At 41.6% G+C, this 12262-nt stretch overlaps 1 protein-coding gene across 4 annotated transcripts; it reads right to left on the reverse strand.

Annotated features, from left to right (window-relative positions):
• Positions 1 to 208: 208 nt before the first annotated feature.
• Positions 209 to 6780, reverse strand: LOC112253631 (beta-1,4-galactosyltransferase galt-1-like). Of its 4 annotated transcripts, none has more exons than XM_042319415.1 (3): positions 6556 to 6780; positions 2528 to 2705; positions 209 to 2297 (listed from the first exon to the last, which is right to left on the reverse strand). In XM_042319415.1, exons 2-3 carry the CDS (start codon positions 2680 to 2682, stop codon positions 926 to 928), a joined length of 1527 nt encoding a protein of 508 aa, XP_042175349.1. In that variant the 5' UTR covers positions 2683 to 2705; positions 6556 to 6780; the 3' UTR covers positions 209 to 925. The 4 variants fall into 4 exon arrangements, with proteins under 4 accessions (XP_042175349.1, XP_042175350.1, XP_042175348.1 ...); XM_042319416.1 differs by lacking the exon at positions 6556 to 6780 and adding an exon at positions 5823 to 5863; XM_042319414.1 differs by lacking the exon at positions 6556 to 6780 and having other exon boundaries at positions 2528 to 4489.
• Between the last annotated feature and the right edge of the window lie 5482 nt (positions 6781 to 12262).

The following is a 12262-nucleotide window of genomic DNA, read 5'->3' on the forward strand; positions in this document are numbered from 1 at the left end:
TTACGCAGGGGCGCAACTTAGATTTTAGAAGTGGGGGGGACATAATATTTATATTTCTTTAGCAATTTCAGAAGGTGGGGACATGTCCCCCCCCCATCCCCAGTGAAAGTTGCACCCTGGAATTACAAATTGGGGAGATTTCACCAATTAGAAAAGAGAGACATAATCCCAGAAGGAAAAATTAACAAGAGCACACAAACTATTTATGTTCGATTTCTTTATTAAAATACTGTCTAATGTGTAATAAAGAAGGATATAATGACAGTTTACATATAAATCCTAGTTTGGAGAGATATAGATGCTCTTCCTTGATTATCATCTATACAGTTGTCCTCTAATATATTGGCACACTTGCAAGAGTCAATATTTCTTCAAAAAAATAAGTGAAAAACCTTTTGGTGTTCACACGAGTATTTGTTTGATTTATAACTGCACAGGACCAAGAAAAAAAATTATAAACTGAAATTTTGATTTTTCACTCAAATGGCCTGGACTAAAGGTGATAAATTGCAGGTGCCTACAGGGTCAAATTAGCCATTCAACCAGTTTTGACAATAGAAACCACAATATTCTGCTCTATTGCACTCCATTGTAAAGTGCAAGGGTGCCGTTAGAGCACAACGGTAGATGAACACGGCATCTTGATTTAAAAAAAGTTTATTTGTCATGCGTAATAAATCTTACAAGAGCTTTTACATGAAAGTCAGCATTAAAAACGGTAAGAAAGTTTAGAACAAGCAGTAACAATTATAGGCATAATTAATTAAGTTCAATTCCCCCAGGAAAAATGACCACACATCCAAACAAGAAGAAAAGTTCAGGGTTGAGTGGAACAACATAGACTGAAGATCAGAGGCAGGTAACAGTTCATTCACTGTTTCTCTCATCTCTATCAAATGAAAAACATTGGAAAGCTTTTAACCAACTACAGTACTACACGCTCCCAAGGAGATGTCTGAATTCCTAATTTCTGTAAAACTTCATCGACAGAGGGCACAAGATAATCTCCAAATTCCCAGAGCCTTCTGTCGAGGATCAGCTGCTCATTGGTCCAGCTTTCTCTCTGAGCCTCTTTCACCTGCATGATCTTACACACGTCGGATGGAACCCTGACAGAGTCCCCATAGCTCTGTGTCACCTCAAACATGGCCGTCTGCAGCACCAGACGGGGGTTGACCACCATCTTGTAGGAGCGGAAGGCGTCTTCAAGAACAAGCTCTCTGTAGACATAGTCCAGCAGATCCACCCCCGGCGCCCTTCTCCGTGCGGAATGGTCTTGCGTAGCAGTACCGGCTGTGGCAGGGAAGAGGTGCGTCTCCATCAGGAACACGGCTGCGTCGGGGTGCTGCTCCTGCAGGTCCTCCATGAGGGGCAGAAGAGAGCTGTGTGAGGCCGGGACCAGGAGCTGATCAACGTCAGCCAGGAGGACGTACCGTGACCTGTACATGTTCCTGTAGATGCACTCGTTCATGATGGTCAGCTGGCCGTTGAGGTGAATATCCCCTTCCAGCTCCTGGGCCTTCCACCCAGTAGAGGGCTTGAGGAAGTTGTTGATGGGCCAGCCAATCACCTCCAGAGTGCCCTCCTCTGCGTAGTACTGGAGGACCTTCTCCAGGTCAGGTCCACAGCTGGTGAGGTAGAGGACAACCCTCCGCACCCCCAGGAGCTTGTAAAACTCCATGGTCTGGACAAACTGTTGGACGTTGTTGTAGTCTCCAAACATGCTGGACATGCACACGGTGAGGTGAAAGGGGAAGTCCTCCTCCTGTCTCTCCCGGTTCTGGATGCTCAGAAATGTCTGGTTGAGGGAGTCCTGGATGTCGAGGGATGTGCCAAGAGTGACGTGTGTGGCGTTGCATCCTGGTTCTTCGAGGCAAAGCATGTCTGCGGCCACATACGGGTAACCATAGTGGACGCTGTGCATTACGACAGCAGCTGGAGCGACCTGGGGGGCGTGTCCTGAGCAGCACAACACACAGTACAGAGACATGGGTCGGTCTCTGTTGACCATGGCAATGATGCGCGTGGCTCCCCTTTCCCTGTGGTCCTGGTATGCAGACACCATTAGATGAGTTGAACCCTTGACTGGTGTTATAGTCTCATTGGCTGTGTGAAGAGGGCAGATAGAGGGAACAGGGGGAGGAAGGGAGTGAGCTTGAGTAGAGTTGGTCCTGAAAGTCACCAATGGGGAAGACAGTGTGACAGATACTGTGACAGACAGACACAGGATGATCAAAACCACTTTCCATTTCTGACTCCTGGTTTGGTGCATGTCAGCCATTTGATCTATTGGAGACCTATAGGAGGATCATGTCACAATCAACAATCAACGATGATAACAACAACATCTTCATTATCATCATCATCATCATCATCACAACATCACATGTCATAATCAAAACATTGACAGGGATATTATCAGTGATGCACTGAACAATCAGACAGGGAAAATCAAGGCAAACTGGCTTTCAATCAGCTTAATCCATCTGGTCCCCCCAAACATATATCCTGATATCTCCATACTTACAAGTTGTCTGTGTGATCCTCCACCTCCTGGTCTGTTCTGTCAGTCAGTGGGGCTGTGGGAGAGTCTCTCATCTCTCTGTTGTCAGGAGTTTCAGGGGGGCAGTCAAGAGATTCAGGCTCTGGTCCAGATGACTGTGCTGCTCTTCTTCTCAACATCTCCAGGAAAATGAAGGGGGGCTCTGGATGGCCAATCAACATAGGTTACATTACACTATAACTGCTGGGCCTCAAGGTCCCCCCTTTAAACTAATGAGCAGTCATTCTGACAGCAACATTCTAACAGTGTAATTAATACATTTTATATACAGCATGCTAAAGCAAAAATAATATTTTGGTTGTGTTTATGAAGGCCTTGGGTAACAACATTAGATTACCATTTTTATTTTATTTTAAATAACACAATAGCATTTTCATTCGTTTATATGTAGTTTGTATGTAGTTAGTTTTGTATGTACAAACTAAAAAACACAAACATTCAAGCATTACATCAATTTTATTTGTGGAGTGACTTTGTTAAAACTATGAAACAGAAAGTATATGTGTTGGAACATGGTAACAGCTTATTTTTATAAAAACAAAATAAAAAGTAAAATACCTCAACCACCCAGACCACTCAAGACGCGCGGTCAAATGATGACAACATCAGTAGCCTAAGCATCATTATAAGGGCCAAGTGGCCTTGATAAATAGTGAAACTCAATAATGGCATTGTAATGAATATAAGTATCACACGACAGCAGTCAAAAATAGTCAATTATTGTCAGCTTGTGCTTGTGTGTATTCACCAATGGCATCAGTTGGATTTCATTTAGCTGTTATCCCTGGTTCTAACAGATGGCAAAATCGTCATAACTTTCTTGCTTGTCACACTTTGACATACTTTGTTTGGTTGTAGTGTGTAAATGTCTCCTGTTTTCTCTTTATTGTGTCCCTGTCCCCTTGTCATTCTTCAGCACTTGTGGAGTGCAACGGCTGCCAAGGAGCCTTATTTTGGGCAAAGGGAGGGAGCTCCCATCTCACTTTGTTCATGGTGCCAGCCAGACTTGTTATCTTTGTAAGCAACTTGTTTGCCAACAAAGGAAGAAATTGTCCATAGTGACGATCCTCCCTTACCAAGGTAAGGTTCCACAAGCCTCATCACCACATTCTGACACTTGCTCACCTGCTGCCCGATGTTGATATTTTCCCAGATATTGAAAGCCATTCAACATGTAAATTGCACATGCTCTCACTGTGTAGCCTACTCCGAGTACAGACAGTTGATTTGACTTTTCTCTGCATAAAAGGCCTATTCTTATGGTTTGATATGGATTTAATAAGGAATTAAAGAAGAGGGATTATGAATGTGCTGAAACCTGTGTCATGATGTTGCCCTCTTTGAGTACATCTGCTGTGGGCAGAGTGAGGTCGTAAATTCCTAAGGAAGACCCTGCCTCATGGACACACAGTTATAGAGAGTAGTTTTCATGGAGACAAAGGAAATCCTTCCACCTCACAGAACGTGAGGTATGAACAAATTTCATGTTTCAGAGAAAGTGTAAAAGATCAGTGAAGAATCCAGCTATGAACTGGTGCGTTTGTCGCAATTTGGGAAGCTCAAGAGAGACGGTGTGGCCACATTACCATAACGCTGTTTATATAATAGCCTCAGATATGAGGTTTTACATCTAATTGTTGTATAAGATGAATGAGTGAGGATGATACTGTTTGAATAATGGTGTAATATGATTGTGGACTGTTTAATGAAGGAAAATACAATTCCTTTTTGATTTGAACTAAATCAGACTGCCCCTGAGCCCAGTTAGGGTAAGACATCCTGAGACAGCCCTCTTCTGTCATTCTGAATAAAACCCCACTTTGAGAAATTATCAGGAGACCATGTTTTTCTCCAGTAGGAGGGGGACTAAAGGTTGCAGACCATTGCTGAATCTTTTAACCATACCACGTGGTTAAAACTCTTAGACTATCGATGCCGACAGAATAAGAACAAGTCTTTGATACTAATTACTAGTCTGCAGCTAGGAATTCGGCATCATTGAACGCGAAGAACGACAACCGCCGAAACATCCATTCTATAACAAATGTCACTCTGAACAATTCTATCTAACCACAACCGAGAGAGAGAGGGAGAGAGACGGACAATTCTGCAAAAGAAATGTACTTTTCACCAGCGATCAAGACGACACACTGAGTGTAAATATATATATTGATTGCAATTGTTCCCGACTGAGTGAGAGTTCATGTGTAAGGATTAGCATTTCAATTGTTATAATTATTAACTCTGTAGTGACTATTCAGTCGACCCCCCACTCCCCTTTTGTCAAACAAGCTGCGATGCCGGTTCAGCCCACTAGGGCACATTCTATCATTTCATGTAACCATATTTACTGTTTGTTTATGCATTTCTGTGAATTACTTAGTTAGTAATAAATAAATGAGTTAAGACAATTGATGTATGGATGACTCACAGCCAAGAATGGATTTGTGCAGATAACCAACAATTTACGACATTTGGAATGAGACTTACGTGAGGTAAAATAAATAAATCATTAATCGGAAGACTATTGATCAGATATGAAAATATCTGAAAGGTTATATTGGGAAATTATAACTTTGTACTCTGAATACTTTCCTTGGTGCCCCTATTTCCTAGTTAATTACAGTTACACGATTAATTACTTTGATTGCGTTAAACTAATTACAGGGAATCTTTCAAGTTGTCTGCACCCACTTCAAACTGCTTTTCAACCCAGACCTTAGAACCTCTCACTTTTCCACCTAGAGACATGTGCACCCAACATGATCGTATTTATAATAATAATAATAATAATAATAGAATAATCGTATTCTTATTAATGATGATGATATTAATAATAATAATAATGTACACAATAATGATAATAATGATAATATTGGACACAAAAATAATAATAATAATAAAGCTGTAACATATGACTATTTAAATGTAATATACCAATACGGTCATTATTTCAATAGGTTTACATAAATGTAATACATTTCAATAGGTTTACATAAATGTAATACATTTCAATAGGCTATTCTTCATAATTTCAAAAGGCTATTTTAATACATTGAAATATACATTTTAACCTGAATGTTTTAATCATAAAGTGCAAGTATGCACTCAATTCAATATGGGGAATACAAATTCAAAACTATTGAATTGAATTACAATTTCTCTTGGCAAAACATTAAGATCAAGACAACTTTTGCCCACAATCAATTCATGATTTCTGACAATTAATCACAATTAAATTATTTAAATGTGTACCCACCTTGAACACCAGCCTGGTCTCATAGACTAGCCGTAACATAGTAAATGTAAATCTGGAACACTAGAATGATATGTATTAGTATGATATGCTACGTTTTGTATGGTTACATAAGATAGATGGTTACTTAGGGCAATAACAAAAGTAGAGTGGTTGGTCGAGGTGGATGGGTAGGCATATAACACGACCGTCTAGAAACCCAAAGGATGTGAGTTCGAACCTCATCACATACAACTTTAGTGTTTTAGCTAATTAGCAACTTTTCAACTACTTACTACTTTTTTAGCTACTTTGCAACTACTTAGCATGTTAGCTAACCCTTCCCCAAACACTAACTTTAACCCTTTAACCTACTCATGAACTTAACCCTAACCTTGATCCCTAACCCTAACCCCTAGCATAGCTAACATCAGCCAGATAGTTAACAGTAGCGAACTATATAGAATTTGTAGCATATCATACGTTCTGCAAATTTGTAACATATAGCACATTTTGCAGGTTCGTAACATATTGTACAGTTTGCAAAATCACAACTTATAATACGAATTGTAATTTGTAACATACCATACAAAATAGGTGATGGACATCCACAATTTAATACATACCGCATGAAACATAACATATCATGCTAAATGGCATGTCCCAGATATAAATACAGAATAACACAAAATGCTCTGAGACCAGGTTGTCAATATCACTCCTTACAACATTGGCCCTATGACAAATATGAACTTACTTTATTAAGCTCTTTCTCTTTGTTGTGATGTTGTGAGGTTGTGTAAATTCAACCGATGATCTGTAGTAGTCTGTAGGGCTGCACCGTATGTTCTACCTCTGTGTTAGATAAGTGAATGATAAGCATCTACTGTGGGACAACCTTTTGTGCCACAACAAGTGAAAGCAAGGTTCGGTTCAACATGGTCTGCCATAATTGAAAGCCATACACGCCTCCCTCCCCAAAACAGGGACTCCATGAGTGATGTGGCCACACCTATGAAGCTACTGTAGCGTGAGAGAAATATTTAGGTACAAGCCTGCATGTACAAGTTATCAGGCCACTCCTTGTCATATTAAACAGAATGGTGAACAGACGATTTGATCCTGATTCAATAACCCTCACATCTACCCTCCAATTACAATGTATGGAACTCCATCACATGCTATTGCTTATGACACTATAGTACTCACCCTAGCCTACTGTACTAGCCCACTTTATACAATGGGTTTTCCATCTGACTGCCAATCCACTGTCTCATCAGCCCAGCCAGGCAATGTATTACCTTGATCTCCACTATAAAAACCACCTAGACACTATTTCTTTTAGACTAACATTTAGTTATCAACAGTGGAGATTTATATAAACCTTCTTGTCTGTCTCTCTGACATTTTCAACATTGTTTCAATATTCAAATTTGATCTCCAGCTGTCCCATAGTAATGAACGTCTCGGGAGTTGGGATGAGACAGACAGGCAGGCAGCTTTTCTCAGCCAGTCGAAAACATGAATCAGCTTCATTTTTATGGATATACAGTGCTTTCAGAAAGTAATCAGAACCCTTGACTTTTTCCACATTTTGTTGCGTTACAGTCTTATTCTTATTCTTTCTCCCCTTGTCTCCTCCTCGAGTTACAACAATTTGAGGTCACAGGATAGGTCAAAACAAATATGCGCAGACCAATGGCAGGAGATGAAGTAAGCCACAGAATATAATATGCACATTTTGCAGCCACTTTAATACACTTTTCTTGTGGCAATCCCAGCAGGAATCGACCCCCACAACCCTAGCATTGCAAGCGCCATGCTCTACCTGCTGAGCCACAGAGGACCACATGAGATGTTTGATAATGTTTGTTTGGGTGGAGGAAACACAATCAGAAGTTGATGGGGATACAATCATAGGGAGACCGACAGACAGTCTGTCATCATACTATAGTCCAGGACTCGAGTGAGAGTCCGGCTAGTATTTGTAAGGACAGGCTTCTGACCAACTTTAGACTGAAGTCTGTTGACCAGTGACCACAACATCTTGAAAATATTGACTGGCCATTGCCCATTGCCCATTGCAAAGGCCTCCAAAATGTCACTAGAGCCCAGCTCTTCCATTTTCATCTGGTTGATTTTATCAACATGTAACCCCGGTCCTTGATGATGTTAAAACAACTCACCAGTGTAATGCTGTGCTGTAGGTTTTCTGACCAGCCATGACTGTAAACTGAAGGAAAAGCCTCACTATGTGGACCATAACATTCCCCCTGAAAGGTTCTAAATGTCCTCACTAGATATCAAAGGGCTTGTTATGCTCTCCTGTTCCCCTGCCATTCTTATAAATAAAGAAGTATACAGGGTAATAAGTCAATGTGCAGTAAGAATCATATGTGTTGGTACAAAAACACAGGAAGGTTATATTAGTCAGAACCACTAGTCAGATCCTTGAACACATAAACATCCCTAATTGTCATGGGTGTGGTGAGAGCTAAGCAACCAGGAAGGCAGTATTTTGTTTAGTGCTGACATCAGAGGGCTTAGTCACCATATGAGTGACAACATGATGAGAAGGCCCTTCAGACACCACTCCCACCTGCATGCTAATGAGAATACGATCTGAAATAGGATGTTGGGATGTTGTCATCCTGGAATATAATAACACACTGTGTGCCTCATAACAGTGTTGACAAAGCTATACAGCTGTTCTTAAGCAGAATATGGGGTTGTTTTGAACACACACACACACATGCACACACACAGAGGAATTTTCAAATGCAACTACTGCAATATAAAATATGCTTCCTCCAGTCCTGTCTCTCTCCCATCTCTACACACTATAATCTATGGCACTGATAAGACTCCATAATACTCCAGTCCTGTCTCTCTCCCATCTCTACACACTATAATCTATGGCACTGATAAGACTCCATAATACTCCAGTCCTGTCTCTCTCCCATCTCTACACACTATAATCTATGGCACTGATAAGACTCCATAATACTCCAGTTCTGTCTCTCTCCCATCTCTACACACTATAATCTATGGCACTGATAAGACTCCATAATACTCCAGTTCTGTCTCTCTCCCATCTCTACACACTATAATCTATGGCACTGATAAGACGCCATAATACTCCAGTTCTGTTCTGAAAGAGCTGCAAAACCTGGACCCGTACAAATCAGCTGGGCTTGACAATCTGGACCCTCTATTTCTGAAACTATCCGCCGCCATTGTCGCAACCCCTATTACCAGCCTGTTCAACCTCTCTTTCATATCGTCTGAGATCCCCAAGGACTGGAAAGCTGCCGCGGTCATCCCCCTCTTCAAAGGGGGAGACACCCTGGACCCAAACTGTTACAGACCTATATCCATCCTGCCCTGCCTATCTAAGGTCTTCGAAAGCCAAGTCAACAAACAGATCACTGACCATCTCGAATCCCACCGTACCTTCTCCGCTGTGCAATCTGGTTTCCGAGCCGGTCACGGGTGCACCTCAGCCACGCTCAAGGTACTAAACGATATCATAACCGCCATCGATAAAAGACAGTTCTGTGCAGCCGTCTTCATCGACCTGGCCAAGGCTTTCGACTCTGTGAATCACCATATTCTTATCGGCAGACTCAGTAGCCTCGGTTTTTCTAATGACTGCCTTGCCTGGTTCACCAACTACTTTGCAGACAGAGTTCAGTGTGTCAAATCAATTCTCGGGCCGAATCGTTTCTCTGTATATATCAATGATGTTGCTCTAGCTGCGATTCACTGATCCACCTCTACGCAGACGACACCATTCTGTATACTTCTGGCCCTTCCATGGACACTGTGCTATCTAACCTCCAAACGAGCTTCAATGCCATACAACACTCCTTCCGTGGCCTCCAACTGCTCTTAAACGCTAGTAAAACCAAATGCATGCTTTTCAACCTTTCGCTGCCTGCACCCGCATGCCCGACTAGCATCACCACCCTGGATGGTTTCGACCTAGAATATGTGGACATCTATAAGTACCTAAGTGTCTGGCTAGACTGTAAACTCTCCTTCCAGACTCATATCAAACATCTCCAATCCAAAATCAAATCTAGAATAGGCTTTCTATTTCGCAACAAAGCCTCCTTCACTCACCCCGCCAAAACTGACTATCCTACCGATCCTCGACTTCGGCGATGTCATCTACAAAATAGCTTCCAATACTCTACTCAGCAAACTGGATGCAGTTTATCACAGTGGCATCCGTTTTGTTACTAAAGCACCTTATACCACCCACCACTGCGACCTGTATGTTCTAGTCGGCTGGCCCTCGCTACATATTCGTCGTTAGACCCACTAGCTCCAGGTCATCTACAAGTCAGCGTGCTTAAACATTCAGCGTGCTTAAAAATTCTGAGTTTGATCGCCTTTGTTACCGCGCTACTCCTGACGAGTTGGAACCCTGCATCCTTTGATCTCATGGATTACTAGCAACATTGTTGCAAGCTTTTGTCAAACAAACAACCAAGGATTGTGTAGGACGGACTAATGCACGTTCAACCCTGGATGCATCAACTAAGACCATCTCCTTCTTCAGTGCTTTACACTGAAATAATTGCTTGCTTTGTGCTGCGCTCCCTTTTTATGTTCAGTGCCTTTGGTGAACTAATAATGCACGTTATGACTGCTAGACATTTTAGTTAACCCTCATGTTGTGTTCGTTTCATGTTAATTCATTGTGTTCCCGGGTTCAAAATGACCGCCCCGTTATAGCTGATTATAAATCCACAATAATACATATATTATCACCTAATGTTGTGTTCATCTTTTTATCAACTTCAGTTCTTGTGAACATTACAAGTTTTGAACTTCTATGTGCTATTTATGTCCTGTAGACCTCATTGACCTGAGCTCATACAACTATTTATGTCCTGTAGACCTCATTGACCTGAGCTCATACAACTATTTATGTCCTGTAGACCTCATTGACCTGAGCTCATACAACTATTTATGTCCTGTAGACCTCATTGATCTGAGCTCATACAACTATTTATGTCCTGTAGACCTCATTGACCTGAGCTCATACAACTATTTATGTCCTGTAGACCTCATTGATCTGAGCTCATACAACTATTTATGTCCTGTAGACCTCATTGATCTGAGCTCATACAACTATTTATGTCCTGTAGACCTCATTGATCTGAGCTCATACAACTATTTATGTCCTGTAGACCTCATTGACCTGAGCTCATACAACTATTTATGTCCTGTAGGCCTCATTGACCTGAGCTCATACAACTATTTATGTCCTGTAGACCTCATTGACCTGAGCTCATACAACTATTTATGTCCTGTAGGCCTCATTGATCTGAGCTCATACAACTATTTATGTCCTGTAGGCCTCATTGATCTGAGCTCATACAACTATTTATGTCCTGTAGGCCTCACTGATCTGAACTCATACAACTATTTATGTCCTGTAGGCCTCATTGACCTGAGCTCATACAACTATTTATGGCCTGTAGACCTCATTGACCTGAGCTCATACAACTATTTATGTCCTGTAGGCCTCACTGATCTGAGCTCATACAACTATTTATGGCCTGTAGGCCTCATTGACCTGAGCTCATACAACTATTTATGGCCTGTAGGCCTCATTGACCTGAGCTCATACAACTATTTATGGCCTGTAGGCCTCATTGATCTGAGCTCATACAACTATTTATGGCCTGTAGGCCTCATTGATCTGAGCTCATACAACTATTTATGGCCTGTAGGCCTCATTGATCTGAGCTCATACAACTATTTATGGCCTGTAGGCCTCATTGACCTGAGCTCATACAACTATTTATGTCCTGTAGGCCTCATTGACCTGAGCTCATACAACTATTTATGGCCTGTAGGCCTCATTGACCTGAGCTCATACAACTATTTATGGCCTGTAGGCCTCATTGACCTGAGCTCATACAACTATTTATGTCCTGTAGGCCTCATTGATCTGAGCTCACACAACTATTTATGGCCTGTACAGGCCTCATTGATCTGAGCTCTATTTATGGCCTGTAGGCCTCATTGATCTGAGCTCATACAACTATTTATGGCCTGTAGGCCTCATTGATCTGAGCTCATACAACTATTTATGGCCTGTAGGCCTCATTGATCTGAGCTCATACAACTATTTATGGCCTGAGCTCTGAGCTCATACAACTATTTATGGCCTGTAGGCCTCATTGATCTGAGCTCATACAACTATTTATGGCCTGTAGGCCTCATTGATCTGAGCTCATACAACTATTTATGGCCTGTAGGCCTCATTGATCTGAGCTCATACAACTATTTATGGCCTGTAGGCCTCATTGATCTGAGCTCATACAACTATTTATGGCCTGTAGGCCTCATTGATCTGAGCTCATACAACTATTTATGGCCTGTAGGCCTCATTGACCTGAGCTCATACAACTATTTATGGCCTGTAGGCCTCATTGATCTGAGCT

Source organism: Oncorhynchus tshawytscha, unplaced genomic scaffold (genome assembly GCF_018296145.1).
Source record: "Oncorhynchus tshawytscha isolate Ot180627B unplaced genomic scaffold, Otsh_v2.0 Un_scaffold_4246_pilon_pilon, whole genome shotgun sequence".
NCBI lineage: Eukaryota > Metazoa > Chordata > Actinopteri > Salmoniformes > Salmonidae > Oncorhynchus > Oncorhynchus tshawytscha.

Bases quoted from the DNA above. Each gene is read 5' to 3' on its own strand.
- LOC112253631 (XM_042319414.1), bottom strand. From the start codon at position 2,724: ATGTTGATTGGCCATCCAGAGCCCCCCTTCATTTTCCTGGAGATGTTG. The intron at 2,298-2,527 runs GTAAGTATGGAG...ATCCTCCTATAG, and splicing joins GAGGATCACACAGACAACTT to GTCTCCAATAGATCAAATGG.